General features: G+C 52.1%; 1 protein-coding gene and 2 long non-coding RNA genes across 4 annotated transcripts in view; 1 reads left to right on the top strand and 2 right to left on the bottom strand.

Annotated features, from left to right (window-relative positions):
- The window catches only part of PRKCD (protein kinase C delta), a 32,470-nt gene extending 23,511 nt beyond the window's left edge, over positions 1–8,959 (top strand). The window contains exons 10-18 of the mRNA XM_084797109.1: positions 566–662; positions 976–1,076; positions 1,175–1,348; positions 1,538–1,629; positions 2,181–2,243; positions 4,098–4,236; positions 4,335–4,523; positions 4,991–5,119; positions 8,300–8,959. Coding sequence (XP_084653235.1) covers positions 566–662; positions 976–1,076; positions 1,175–1,348; positions 1,538–1,629; positions 2,181–2,243; positions 4,098–4,236; positions 4,335–4,523; positions 4,991–5,119; positions 8,300–8,458 — 1,143 coding nt within the window. The 3' untranslated portion in view covers positions 8,459–8,959. The remainder of the gene's footprint in view (positions 1–565; positions 663–975; positions 1,077–1,174; positions 1,349–1,537; positions 1,630–2,180; positions 2,244–4,097; positions 4,237–4,334; positions 4,524–4,990; positions 5,120–8,299) is intronic.
- On the bottom strand, positions 2,255–4,091 carry LOC311606096. Its single transcript, XR_014782194.1, has 3 exons — positions 2,962–4,091; positions 2,556–2,921; positions 2,255–2,518 (listed from the first exon to the last, which is right to left on the bottom strand). It is a non-coding gene; the product is annotated as an uncharacterized lncRNA (long non-coding RNA).
- LOC311606097 lies at positions 5,972–14,509 on the bottom strand. 2 transcript variants are annotated; one of them, XR_014782196.1, is made up of 3 exons: positions 13,836–14,509; positions 8,961–9,120; positions 5,972–6,301 (listed from the first exon to the last, which is right to left on the bottom strand). It is a non-coding gene; the product is annotated as an uncharacterized lncRNA (long non-coding RNA). The 2 variants fall into 2 exon arrangements; XR_014782195.1 differs by lacking the exon at positions 8,961–9,120.
- Positions 14,510–14,895: the final 386 nt, after the last annotated feature.

Raw genomic sequence — 14,895 nt, forward strand, 5'->3', positions numbered from 1 at the left:
CACAATGTGGTTGCCGAGAATTGAACTCAGGACCTTTGGAAAAACAACCAGTGCTCTTAACCTCTGAGCCATCTCTCCAGCCTGTAAAAAATGCCTCCCAAGTGCTGGGATTAAAGGCGTGTATTACCATGCCCAGCTCATAAAAACTGTTTTTAATAATGAGGTTAAATGATTTATTAAATGCTGAGGACGGTGCTGGGCGTGGTGGCGCACACCTTTAATCCCAGCACTTAGGAGGCCGAGGCAGGTGGATCACTGTGAGTTTGAGGCCAGCCTGGTCTACAAAAAGCAAGTCCAGGATAACCAAGACTGTTATACAGAGAAACCCTGTCTTGAAAAACCTAAAAAGAAAAAAAAAATGTTTAGGAAGGTATGGTTCAGTTTGCTAGATTTCTGCCCAAAGAGTGTGCCTTTCAGATCTCAGGGCCAGGGGAAGGGCGGAATGAGGCCTGGAAGGCCTGGGCTCTGCCCCTCTGACATCATTGGAATTGAGGGTCCTCTGCCTGGCCTGAGACTTCTGACAGTGGTTTTACCATTTGGCTTCCTTCTTACGCCCTTTCCCTAGAGATCTTTGCGGAAGCTGGACTCAGGATCTTCAGAGAATGTCGGGATATACCAGGGATTCGAGAAGAAGGCAGGGATCTCTGGGGACGACACTCCAGGTGACGCTGGGTCAAATGTCCCTTTTAAAGATCCTATCCTCCAACAGGGCCAGAAAAGGGGACAGTCTTCCTTGCCCAGTGAGCCCTGGGATAAGGTACTGAGCCCCTCTCTCCAAGGCCCCTTCCTTCCCCGGCCCACCCCTGAGGCTCCAGTAAGTCCTTCTCGCTGCCTGGTAAGGCCTAGAAAGAGCTGCCACCCTCACCTAGGCAGTGGGGCCTTCTCTCCTCTCCAAGGCCCCTTGCTTAGTCCGCTCCTGACCCCTGGGCCGGGGTTGTGTCAACTGAGACCTTAGTCTCTCTTTCTCTCTAACAGACAACAACGGGACCTATGGCAAGATCTGGGAAGGCAGCACCCGGTGCAGCATTGAGAACTTCACCTTCCACAAAGTGCTGGGCAAAGGCAGCTTTGGCAAGGTGAGGGCGGCCTGAGGACCAGGGGTTTCCTGTTGGGCACTAGAGGCTGGGTGCTGGTACCCTCCTGGGCCTTTGCTCAGCATCCTGCCCGCCGGTAGGTACTGCTTGCAGAGCTGAAGGGCAAAGATCAGTTCTTTGCGGTCAAGTACCTGAAAAAGGACGTGGTGTTGATCGACGATGACGTGGAGTGCACCATGGTGGAGAAGCGGGTGCTGGCGCTCGCCTGGGAGAATCCCTTTCTCACCCACCTCATCTGTACCTTCCAGACCAAGGTTCTTGGACTTGCCCCAACCCTGTCATCTTCCCTACGGTGGGGCTGTGTCTGTTCTAGTCACCTCTCCCAAGTTGTCCCCCTCAGCCCAGGTTCTGTGCGCTGTGCTTCCTGTTGGAGCGCTGTGATCTCTTGCAAGGCTACCTCCTACTTGTGCCTTTACCTCTGCTCACTCCCTGCCCCGCTCTAGGACCACCTGTTCTTCGTGATGGAGTTTCTCAATGGCGGTGACCTCATGTACCACATTCAGGACAAAGGCCGCTTCGAGCTCTACCGGGCTACGTACGTGAGGGCCCCTGTGTATAGAGAGGGGCTCTGGCTGAGTGTATGGCCAGTCTGTCCTTTATTTTTTTTTTTCTCTCTCCTCTTCCCAAGAAAAGCTTGAGTTAGGAAAGAGCTAGCTAAGCACCGGGGAGACTTGGGACGATGTGTGGGGAGCAAGTTCTGGTTGTGAGGCCAGCACAGGCGCACAGGTCCCGTCCTCTCTTCAGGCCTCGGCCAGACAGCAGAATGGACAGTGCCCTGCATAACATTGGACCCTGGTGTGTGCACTAGACTACAGTAGTAATGCTGTCAAGAATGTGTGTGCCCCTAAACTACTGGTGTGTGTTCACACGTTTGTGTCCACAGAAGCCCCTCCTACAGCAGAGCTTTGGCTTATTAAGCTTTCAGCTCAAACTTTGCCGCCCGGGCTCTCAGCCCCCACATACCTGATAAAAATGCGTTTGATTGGGTCCATAATGTTAGTAGAGTTACGTATAGCATTTCCGGCCCTGGGGGGGGGGGGTGATGGGACTGGTGGGCAGAGTCCTGGAACACTGTCTCTCGCTCAGGTTTTATGCAGCTGAGATCATCTGTGGGCTGCAGTTTCTACACAGCAAAGGCATCATTTACAGGTAGGTATTGGTGGTGCCCGGCTGTGGGGACTTCTGGGAAGGGTGGTGCCTGGCCTGGTCACAGTTCCACCACTACTGGGAGTGCATCTTAGGATGAGCATTGGATGCAAGAGCTTTTCTGCTCCTTCGGCTGAGGCTGGTGCAGCTCCTGGAGCTGAGAGCTCACTGCACATCCTCTGTACTGTCAGAAGAGGGGGGCTCACTGCGCATCCTCGGTACTGTTGGAAGAGGGGGCCCACAGAGCATCCTCAGTACTGTCGGAAGAGGGGGGCTCACTGCACATCCTCGGTACTGTCGGAAGAGGGGCAGCACTGGCAGGTACAGGGTTTCCTCCTCATTCTTACTCCAGAGCTGCAGTTGAGCAATCTAAGATTTCACCAATATGAGCTGGTTCCTTAAGTCTTCATCCAGTACATATGCTCATCCTGGGGTGGAACCCCACACTCTCACTGGAAGGGCTGAGGCTGCACCCTGTGTCTTGATGTGGAATGATACTGAACTGTTTATCAGGCAGAAATTAACCTGCAGAACCAAGTTGTGGCTTTACACCCCTGTAATCCCAGCATTCGGGAGGCAGAGGCAGGCAGATCTCTGGGAGTTTGAGGCCAGCTTGGCCTACAGAGGACATCCAGAGCTACATAGTGAGACTTTGTCTCAAACAAAAAACTAACAGGTTTTCTCCGCTGATGAAATGAGCCAAGTCAAGTCAGATTAATGCCTAAAAGGCAGGTTTATTGATTGCAGCCCTTGGGCAGGTTCACTGGCCCCAAGGAATGAGGCCAGAGAAGTCACCACGGGGAGGGAGACAGAAAGGAAGAGCGAGAGAAAGTATGTACACCCAGGAAGAGAGAATGCAGAGAGAGAGAGAACCAAAATGTCTGGATTGTGTAGGGAAGCCCAGCCCCTGAGCTGGAAAGTTCAGGGTGGAGCGTGGGATATGCCAGCCATGCCCTGTAACAGGTAGGGACTGAAGGATGCTGGGAGAACCTGGAGGCCAGGTCTGCTTTGGTATGTTAAATATGCACCTCAGCCGCTTGTCACAAGTCTAAAACCCAAGGGGGGAAATTAGCCTGGCTGCATATTTAGATTCGGTCTCACAAAATGAAAAGAAATCTACCAAACTAAGCCACGTGACAATGTGTATCTTATACTGGTGTTACAGTGAGGAACTGGAGAGATGGCTTACCTGCTGTTTAGAGCACCTGCTGTTCTTGCAGGGTAGGGTTCTAAGCCTTTATGTCCAGAAGTTCACAACTGCTTGTAGCTCTAGCTGCGGGGATCTGACGCCCTCTCCTGGCCTCTGTGGGCACCTCCACTCATGTGCACTTCCCCACACAGACACACATACATATGTGTAAATTGGAAAAAGTAATAAATAAAAAGCTAAAGGCTTTCTGGTGGTTGGTAAAAGAGTAAAAGAGATAGTAGAGATAGATCTTGTATTGTGTGTGCACTTGCATTACTTGTTTGTTCCCATGTTATCTATTCAAATGACTAATGACAGAAACCAACATGGTCCCTGCCCTTGTTGAGTCAGACAAACCTCAGCTGGGTGGAAGGGGGTGGGACATATCTGCCAGCCAGTTAGGTGACAAGGGACAAGTGACATCAGCACTCTTGAACTTCACGCAGGGCTTCAGAGAGTAGGGTACTGTATGTCCCACATTTAGCATAGTGGGTGACTGCCAAAGGGGCCTGTGTGTTAGCTCCCCCGAGTTCTGCTTTCTCCTCTGTGTTCTCCTGTGCTCCGAGGGAACGTTGCGGACTTGCGGGGATGAAATCCGGCGTGTGGCAGCAAGACTAGGCAGGATGAGAACTTTCACCCAGGGATATTCTGCCCTAACCTCTCCTCAGGGACCTCAAGCTGGACAATGTCATGCTGGACCGGGATGGCCACATCAAGATTGCTGATTTTGGTATGTGCAAAGAGAATATATTTGGGGAGAACCGGGCCAGCACGTTCTGTGGCACCCCCGACTACATCGCCCCTGAGGTGAGTGGGTGCAGCTCTGCATTTGGCCTTGGAAGGGTGGTGCCAGAAACACTCCCTGAAGAAGGCTGGTACCTTACTCTGACCACTGTTGCCCCTAGATCCTGCAGGGCCTGAAGTACACATTCTCCGTGGACTGGTGGTCCTTTGGGGTCCTGCTCTATGAGATGCTCATTGGCCAGTCTCCGTTCCATGGTGATGATGAGGATGAACTCTTTGAGTCTATTCGGGTGGATACACCGCACTATCCCCGTTGGATCACCAAGGAGTCCAAGGACATCATGGAGAAGGTACGCCTTGCCAATACATGCCCTTGGGGTTTCAGGAGAGCCTGCCTCTGGAATAGGGGCTCCTTGGGGTCCATGCCTGACACATCCCAAGCCTTACTCTATCCCTGTTCCCAGGCACTCCATTCTGAGTTCCCTGTCTGGAATCGGCAAGGTGTGGTGACTAAGGGCTAAGGGTCAGGAGACAGACAAACCTGAGGCCAAGTCCTGGCTCTGTCTGACGAGCTGGTGACCTTTTGGCGGGTCACTTAACCTCCTTCTCCTTATCTTCAAACTGCCTCAGAGTTGCTAGCAGCACATAGAAACCCATCAATGTTCAGTACCCAGGAAAACATACAGCATTACTCTCAGCCCCAGAATTCCCTGGGCTGAGCCTGGCCAGTCTTGGGGGCCCTTGGGCTGTCAGCCGTTTTTCAGGGCTCCAGTTTCCCATGGCCTTGAGTCCTGACCAAGACCCCTGTGGGTTGCAGCTGTTCGAGAGGGAGCCTGTCAAGAGGCTGGGAATGACAGGAAACATCAGGATTCACCCCTTTTTCAAGACTATCAACTGGCCGCTGCTGGAGAAGCGGAAGGTGGAGCCGCCCTTTAAGCCCAAAGTGGTATGTCAACCCCTGCCCTGCCCCAAGCCTGGCCCCTCCCTTGCTCTGCTCCTTTCCCTTCCAGCCAGCCAGCTTCCTGATCTCCCCTGGCATGCTGCATACCACAGCCTCTCCTCTTGCGTTCTCATAATTTCAACAGACATTTGGAACTATGGCTGGGGAGTATACCAGGTTGAGTGGCAGTGCACTTAACCTAGTATGTACAAGGCCCCAGGTTTTCTCCTCAGCAGCAGAAACAGAAACAGGCAGGCCTGATATTGTAGGTGTGCTCTACCAGTACTTGGGAGGCAGGAGCAGGAGAGTAGCCACAAGTTTGAGGCCAGCCTAGTAGTCTTCGTGGTCAGTCCCCAGCTGGCCAGAGCTACATAGGGGGACCCTGTTTCAAAACAACAAAAAGTGGCATGCGCCTGTAATCCCAGCGAAGGTGACAGCAGTGGTGGCTGTGGCGAGACACCTAGTGCTGAGGTAAGTAATCATCTTAAATCCAGGTCAGCCAGGGCTGCATAGGAAGATTCTGTCTAAGACAGACAGAGACCGAGAGAGAGAGAGGACCTCACGGTGTTGTCGTCTGACTCATAAGCCTGGACTTAAGCTCTCCTGCAGGTACACAGCACCATGAGTGTACATCACGTGGTGATATCAGCCATGCTTGTAGCTAAATCCTTCAGGACCCTGCATTCCGGGAACTACGTTTTGGCCACCAGAGTTAGGGCTTCATTTTCATCCTCTACCAATCTTCACCAGTCACAGCCATTTCCAATCAATATTGGACATGCTGAGTCCTTGTTGGGTGCAGAACACTGTGCCGGGCTTTGGTGAGGTGCCCAGAGGAACCCAGACGAGACATTTGCACACTGGTGGCAATCGGTGATAGAAGCCAATAGGATGGGAAATAGCACGGGGCACACTTGGCATGGGTTGCTTTGCGGAGGGTATAGCAGTGAGAGTCTGGAATGCGGAGAGCAGAGTGCGCTGTGAGGCCCAGGCTGTCAGGACAGGCAGAGGGCAGCCAGGTAGAGAGGTTTGCGCAGCAGCCACTGGCAGTTTCTGAGGCAAGTAGATTGTGTTGCTGGGAAATTGGAACTTGCTGGTGTGTACATCCGTACACTTGTAATCCTAATGCTCAGCTGGACACAGGAGGTTCTCCACTGCAAGCCCAGGCTACACAGCATGGTCCTGTCTCTTAAAAAACAAACAAAAAAAGAAGTTAGGGCACAGTGTCCCTCTTGAGATCATAGCTCCTTCTCTGGCTGCCTTCCTCTCACTCACTCTCTGTTCTCTGCTGGGACGTACTGTTCTCATTGGGCAGTCTCTGTGGCATGCCCCACATTTGTGCTTTGAGACATCAGAGTGCTTCCCCTTGTGGCTCTCACATTCAGAGGCTCCCTGAGCAGGTGACAAGCTGGCCCAGCTGTAAGAGCAGCATGTGGCTCTCGCTCCTAAGAGTGGTTTCTTCCTCCACCATCTAGGCTGCTGTGGTGAACAAACAGCCTATGCGGGGATTGGGGTGTGTGTGTGTGTGTGTGTGTGTGTGTGTGTGTGTGTGTGTGTGTGTGTCAGGGTGGGGGTGGTGAGGTCGGACAAGATGACAGGGCAGGCAGGTATGGTAGTAGGGCAGTGGGCTCTCAGCCCCAAGGATGGGCCTGCCAGGAAGTGAGCCCTATGGCTCTAGTGTAGCTAGCTCAGTGGCAGAGTACTCCCCTAGCATGCCAGTGCCTCCCAAGTAAAGGTAAAATAGAAGACCAGGCATGGCAGTGCACATCTGTAATCCCAGCCCTCGGGGGTGAGGGGTAGGGAGTAGGGGTGGGGTGGAGGCAGGAAGAGCAGGGGTTCAGGGCCAGCCTCAGTTGCATGAGACTGTCTTGAAAGAGCAAAACAAAAACAAAAACTTGTTTCCAATCTTTTGCCTATCAAATCTCTGGCCTAATGTCTCTGAGCCTGTTTTTCTGCAAATGGGATAGTAACGTTTATCTCTGGGGCTATGGTAAGGGACAAGATGAAGGAAGGAAGTGACTCCGGGGCTCTCCTAATGCGCCAGTTTTCAAAAGAAGCCAGAAATATGAATTTAAAATGTTAAAAAATATTGCTTCCGATTCTATCAAAACCCAGCACTGAGGGCTAGGCACGCAGCTCAGGTGGGGGAGCCCTTGCTTAACACATACAAGGCCCAATTCTCAACAACTTACCAACCAAAACTGGGCCGGCTCAAATGCTTGTGACCTCTAGCTCAGTTTGGCCCAAGGATCACAAGAGACCTGGAACTATCTCATCCAGTCCTCAGGGGCAGTGATTTAGGAACTTTCCTTATAAACAGCTTGGGAATAAATATTTAGAGTTTTATAGGCCCCGTGCTCTCAGTGCAGCCATACTCTGAGTGTCAACCAATGAGGGTGGTTGGTTGTGTAGTCATAAAACTTGATTTGTGGGCACAGAAATCTGTATTTGACTTCATTTTCATGTGCTGTTGGAGAGCCTTTTTCTTTTCTTTTTTCTTTTTTTCTCCCAACCATTTAAAATCATAGAGGCTGGAGCTGGGAGTGAGTGGTGCTTGGCTTTTATCCCAGCAATTGGGAGGCTGAGACAGGAGGATCATGAATATGTAGACAGCCTGGGCTACATAATGAGACTTTGTTTCAAAGATACCAAAACCAAAACCAACCAACCAAAGATAGAAAAAGTTATTCTTAGCTTATAGGCCCCTATTAAAAGCAGAGCGGGAAGCCGGGCATGGTGGCGCACGCCTTTGATTCTAGCACAGAGGCAGAGGCAGGTGGATCACTGTGAGCTCAAGGCCAGCCTGGTCTACAGAGTGAGTCCAGGACAGCCAGGATGACACAACAAAACCCTGCCTTGAAAAACGAAAAATAAATATTAAAAAAAAAAAAAAATCAGAGCAGGAGGTATGTGGCCCACAGACATGGTCCATAGTTCCCAGGCCTGTTCTGAGGACATCCCCTGTGCTCCTGCCTTCCTTCCTTCCTCATCCCTTGGGAAATAGCATTCCCCTGGGTTGGGGCTGCCTTAGGCTACCAGTAACGTCCTCTTTCCCCACTGAGCAGACTGCCCTGGCCTGCCCCCACCAGGGTCCCCTAGAGGCCCAGGCACCTGCCGTGCCTTTGAAGGCAGACCTTGGGGACACCCCTGCAGTCACACTCACACACTGCTGCCTTCTCCTCACAGAAATCCCCTGCGGACTACAGCAACTTTGACCAAGAGTTCCTGAGTGAGAAGCCCCGCCTTTCCTACAGCGACAAGAACCTCATCGACTCTATGGACCAGGCAGCCTTCCATGGCTTCTCCTTTGTGAACCCCAAATTTGAGCAGCTCCTGGACAAGTGAGCTCCCAGACCTGCTTTAAAGGCCCCAGCAGAGCAGGCCGGTGCGCCCTGGTTTGCATCCGCACTGCCCCTGGAGAACAGCGGGTGACTGGGTGATTTCTGCTGCTGTCCCCTTCATCCTCAGAGGGTTCGGCTCCTGTTGGCGGGGCTCACAGTACACTTCCTCTGTGAACTGTTTGTGAATTTGCTTTCCCTTTGCCATCAGAGGGAAACTGTAAATCCTGTGTTTCATTACTTGAATGTAGTTATTGAAATATATATTATATATATGCACATATATATAATAGGCTGTATATATTGCTCAGTTTAGAAAGCATGTAGGGGACTGGTATGTGTTGACCTTTTTTTTTTTTAAAAAAAAGTGTATATGTATGTATATACATATATACACATGCGTGTATGTATATATATATATATATGACCAAAAGGAAAAAAAAAGCACAAACTGTCTGAACCACAAGGTTCTTTTATGTGTGTCTAAATAAACACTGAATGGTACCAACCTGGCTGTGGGGACGTTTATGTCCCAGGAAGCTGGTGGCAGGTGCTCCTGCCACTGTTGATTGCAGTCACAGACTCCTGGGTCTTCATGCAAATGTGTTTGTGTTTAGGGGTTTCCTTCTGCTTCAGGGCCCTGGGACTGCAGGAGCCCCAGATGTCTCTCTGGGGTACATGGTAAGAGGTGAGAGACAGGTTATAATCTGTCTCTAGGCGGAGAGGGCCAGCCCAGAAAAGTTCAGAGAGGCAGAAAGCCGGGCCTGAGAGCAGAGGCAGAGAGCTGGGAGTGTGTTTCGGGGCTAGAGTGTTTGCTTAGCTCCATCACTTCATACACACACACACACACACACACACACACACACACACACACACACACACACTTATGCATGCCTGAGGGATGTGGTTCAGTTGGTAGAGTGCTGGCCTAACATGCACGAGGCCCTATCCCCCAGCAGTGTATAAGCCTGAGATTTGGGAGGAGGGAGCAGGCAGATCAGATGTCCAGGTCTGTTCTCAGCCACACAGCAAGTTTTGAGGCCAGCCTGGGCTATACGAAACCCTGTCTTAAAAATAATAATTCAAAAATGATTGAGAGACTGGCCCCAGATTAGGCAGGAAGACGGAAAGGAAAAAAGCCTTTAGGCATATCTGGATTCAAATCCCAAAGTAGCTAGCCAAAAAAGGCCATGCCCCTTGGTTGTTTTAAGCCTCAATATCCTCATCTGTGAGTGATGGGGGCAGGGCAAAGAGGTGACAGTTGTAACTGCAAAGCTGTTCTCAAGCTTGCTCTGTAGACCAGGTGGGCCTCACAGATCCTTCTGCCTCTGCCTCCTGAGCGGTGAGATTAAAGGCGTGCCTGAAACTGCACATCTCGTTACTGTTAAACTCCATTCTCAGGAGAGGAGTCAGCATCCAAGTTCTAGAATTATTCCACAGGAGTCCTTGCCTGCCTGGAGAAGGGGAGAGGGGCAGGGTAGGAGAGAAAATGTTTAGTGCCTGAGTGGGGTGCTGAGGCGTGCCCCATTATGTCAACCAAACCCTACAGTCAAGGACTCAGGCTCCGAGACACAGCACCTGGCAGCTGCCTGCGAGGCAGGGTGGCCGTGGTGTGCAGGGACACCCTGACTGGACTCCCCTCGCTGTCTCCATGCGTCCAGTTTGTCCCTACCTCCTGCGTGCTACCAGGGGCACAGGTTTCAGACATGGCCCTCCCTGCCCCCCTGCCCCCACCCCCACCCCGCTCTTTGTCCTGGATGTGGATGAAGGCGGTTCTAGCTCCTGATTGGCTGGTCACAGCAGCCGCTTGCTGACTGCCAGCAGTTCATTTTTCTGGGCTGAGGTACAAGTTTCCACAGCCTGGGAAGGCGAGATGGACTGAAACTGGCCCAGGGAGAGGCCTATGGGGATGGGAGCATAGTTCTGTTCATTTTCTCCATACTGTTTTGCACTGCGCCTGTGCTGGGCCAGCCTAGACACCCAGAGCAGGGCCGTTCATCTTCACAGTGTGACCCTATGGGGTGTGCTGGAGAACACGGGGATAAAGGAAGTCTAGAGGGAGGTGCCTAGGGTCCCCAGTGTCCTGCTCCTGCTACAGCACGCCAAGGCCTCCTGAATCTCCGTGAGGCCACGGCCAATGGCTGTAGTGTAGAAGCAGTGTTGGTGTTTGGGGCCGCCACCTACCGTCCGGCCTGCCGCTCTGAAGCAGAGGCTTGCACACAGCTTTACATGCAGAGATGGGTTCCCTCCCCTTGAGAAAGGGAGGGCTGAGTTGGTTTGTCAGCTTGAGGCAGTAAGGAGTGGTGAGAACACAGTATCTGGAAAGGAAGCCTTAGGTTTGAGTTTCACTTAGGCTACCCACATACTGGCTCAGTTCCTTATCAGTGTCAGTCTCCTCACCTGAGCAGTAGAACCACCAATCCGTGCTGCCTCATGGAGCAGCTGCCTCAGGCAGGCTTCATAATGGCCAGCGCCTGATGCCTGGCGGTGTAGTCTAAGGGCTGTGGGACCTGCCTCAGGAAGCTTGATTCCCTGTGGGAAGCAGCCCTCAGGGACACTGACTCTGCCTGACCGCGCACATCTCTAACCCTGCTCCCAGCTTTTGAGTAGGTGCCAGGCCTGGCCCAGTGGCCTTAGGAAATGCCTCTCATGCTAGGCTTAAAGCCACTTTCCCTGGCATGTAGGGGCCTGGGAGCAAGCAGACTGCCCTTTCGTTTGCCAAGGGGGTATGCAAGCAGCGGGAAGCTCAGCCTCCATTGTAAAAAAAAGAGCTAGCACCCCACTCCCTGCTGGACTGAGGAACCGGATGCTCTGGAGCCTGGGGGCAGGAGCACACGCCCTGCAGTTAAAATGCCCTGGTTTTAAATGCTCTGTGTCCTAGTGACCTCAACAAGTGACAACCTCCTAGAGCCTCACTTTCGTTTCCTCCCCTGGAAAATGGAGGGTGATACTACTGTTGTCTAGGATGACACATTGGTATGTATATAAATGGCATTGACTCAGTAAACAGCGGGCACTGTGACCCCGCCCCTCATGGGACTCCTAGGTGCTTCTGATTGGACGGCAGGTAGGCAGTCACTCCCCCTTCAGGCAGAGGTACTCAAGAACCTCATGCCCTGACTTGCCAGGGTGCCTACTTCCGCATGTCTCAACTGAAGGAAACAAGAAGTGAGCAGAAGCCTGGGCATTTGGGGAGCTGTTTCAGAATTTTCCTGATAGTAGGGCCAAGAGTTTTGAAAAAAGATCAGAAAAAAAAAAAAAAAACAAAACTAGTGGTTCACTGGGGTTCCACCTTATTGCTTCCATGTGCTTGCTTTAAAATATATTTTTATGTGTGTGTGTGTGTGTGTGTGTCTGTGTGTGTGTGTGTACGCGCGCGCACGTGTGAGTGCAGGTGTCCTCACAGGCCACAGGAATTGGGTCCCCTGGGGGCTAGAATGACAGGGAATTGTGAGGCACCCATTTTGGGTGCTGGGAGTCAGACTTGGGTCCTCTGGAAGAGCAGTATACGCTCTTAACCCTTGAACCACTCCTCTAGTCGCAGATGTGCCTGCCTTTGAGGGCACTGGCATCTGGGGGTACAGGGTGGAGCTACAGAAAAGAAAGAAGCATGAGTGGGTGGATGAATGTGTGCATGGGTGGCTGAACGGCTGGAAAGGCCAGCTAGACTCTAAGTGTCTGTTAGACCACCTGGAAGTCAAGGGTGTCAGGCGGTGCTTCTTGAATCCAGGATACATCAGCTTGCGTACTGATGAAAGGTACCAATCTTTCAGGCCACGTTCTATGCAGGGATCCCAGTCCCTGACTGAGCCATGGAACCCCAAAACCCAGGTTAGCCAGGCAAGGCTTATTACATTATGATCTTGGAGGAGGCCCAGACATCGTTATGTAGAAAGCTCTCCCGATGTCTATGTGCAGCAGGATGGAGAGCAAGTTAGGCAAGGTGAGAATCTGCATATTGCCCTGTGAAGCTAGGGGAAAAAAAGCTGCTTCAAAAAAGAAAAAAGAAAAAAAAAAGCCACACCTTGGAAATCAAGTCACCTGTTAGCACTGCCAGGCCAGCCTTTGTGTGGAGGAGGCTCGTGTCTTGAGCCCCTGGAGCATAGCTTTGTGTCCAGGACCGCAGACAGAAAAATCCATGGGTCTGTGAGGCGGCCACTTGGCAGGGTAACGTTGCCCACTGCCTGGCTGGGCTACATCGCCCCCTGGTGGAGGCTGCCTAGCAGGCGTTGCAGGGACTCAGCCCTCAGCCAGTCTTCACGCCAGACGCGATGCTCAACACTTCCTCACTTTAACCTGTCTCAGAGGCAATACCTCTCCTTGCATAAACAACTATCTATATTGTCTCAGAGAATGGTATCCATCCTATGTTGGCCATATTCCCCAACACATCATTACAGTGTGGACAACTGATACAAGCTGGAGGCACATAGTCTTTGTGGATTCTAATAAGAGGAAATGAGGATACATTCAGAATTTTCTAGGGTGTGAAGGGCTGGGCGGGGGGGGGGGGGGCAGCAGGGCTTCCCATGGCTGCCTTGGCCTCACTTTAGCAAGACCTCCCTCTAAGGCTTTCCCAGGCACCTGCCTCCACTTCAGAACCATCAAGGCTGGATGGGACCTCTGGATCCCGCCCCTCCCCCTGCCCGATCCTGCAACTGCACCTAGCAGATGACCTTGGATGGCTGCCTATGGGACACCAGAGGTTGGATAGCTGGGTTTGCTCTGAATCCTGACATCCGGCCAAAGCCATTTTATCCCCTTTGAGGACGGAGGACGTCACACGAAAGATCTGAAAACAAGGGGACCAAGGACAATGAAAGGCTTACAAAGTGCGGAGCCTGGCCTGAGTCACCATGACCCAGATGGCATCAGGCTCCTGAGGTCTGAGGTGCTCTCAGATTGTCTGATCGACCTCACCCTTCCACAACTATAGCTTCTATGATTTCAGTCTTCGAACCTTAATGTCTGTTCCTAAATCTGGCTTTTAAGTGGGCCTTAGAAGACCCACAGTTTCCTCCCTCTGCCTGTGTTAAATACATACCCAGAAAGCCCTGACATTTGCTGCTCAGCCCACATTAAGTGCTGCACAAAGGCCAAGGCCCTGTGGGAAAGTCCTTTCTTCCGAAAGGCCTGTTGGGAGTCGATCTTTCTACTGATGTCACTTGGGATGGTGGGCACATGGGCTGTGGGTGGTGTTGATGTGCGTCTATCTGCCTGAGTTCTTACGCTCCTTGGCAAGAGCAGGTGCCTGCTGTGTGCCAGGAGCTCTGTGGGTATCGCTCAGAGCCACCACTCGGCAGATATGAATGAGTAGGCCTGGCATGCACTGTGTGTGGCCCACAGGCTCGTGACAATGGCTCTAGGTCGAGCTCTGTACTTACCATTTCCCCTGCGTTGTGGCCTGTAATTAGTCTTCACAAATGTGTGCGCCCGAGGAAACGGCCGTTGCTGGCTGTTAAGCTCCACGCTTCACCAATGAGTCAGCAGAGGGTCTGAGGAATGGGGGATTTGCCCCCTAGCTCTGGGAGGCTCCTTGGAGACTGTGGGTTGCTTTCCTTGTCATGCTCTCTTTGGCAATGAGCATAATTGCTCACAGGCTGCTGGGCTTGCTCAATGCTGGTCAGGAGGAGGATGAGAAGATGCCCTTCCCTGGCTCAAGAGGCCCCAGGAAGAGTGAAAAGGAGCCGGAGCTACAGCTAGCTAGGAGAGGCACAGTTTGGCTTGGCCCTGGAAAGCCTTTGGAGGTTATAGATGCCCAGTGGGTGTCTTTGTGGGCTCACAGTTTGATAACTGGAGCCGGAGAGGAGGGGGGTGGGAATGAGCCAGGTTTGCGTGAGTAGGCAGTCACAGGGTCATACGGAAACCTTCGAAAGCGACAGTCCAGCTGTGTCCTCAACATGGCCCCTCCAGTATAGGTCAGAAGCCTGGCTCCTCCTTCCTGCCTTCTGCAGGTTCACAGGCAGCACAGTGAGCTGAGATCGCAGGCAGAGGGCAGGAGATGTGTCCAGACTTTGGGTAAGTGGCTGAGAGCACAGGGCGGGGCAAGAGAGAGTACAGCCCTGCCCTTTCTCTGTTCCCTCCCTTTACTGCGCTAGAAGGGTGCAGCAGGTGGGAGCAGAGCTGATCTCCTGGGACATTAACAGTGACAGGTGATTCAAGGTCAAGCCCTCGGTAGGTAATGTCCTTCAGCTGGTAGAAGCTCACTGCCCCAGCTGAGGATTGGATGCCGGTTCAGGAGCACAGCATCTACCCGGAGCCCCAGCATATGAGACACCTGTTGCCTATGGCTCCGCAAGGCTTCTCGAAGCCACTTCCTGAGTTTTAAGTCATGGGTTCAAAAATAAGCCAATCAAACACTCTCTGCCTCAATAGTGAGTCAAAAACAACACAGTTCCAGAATAGGTTTTGTTGGCTTAATTGTCCTTAGCTATCTAGTTTGGA

Source organism: Acomys minous (assembly GCF_964271855.1).
Source record: "Acomys minous genome assembly, chromosome: 9".
Lineage (NCBI taxonomy): Eukaryota > Metazoa > Chordata > Mammalia > Rodentia > Muridae > Acomys > Acomys minous.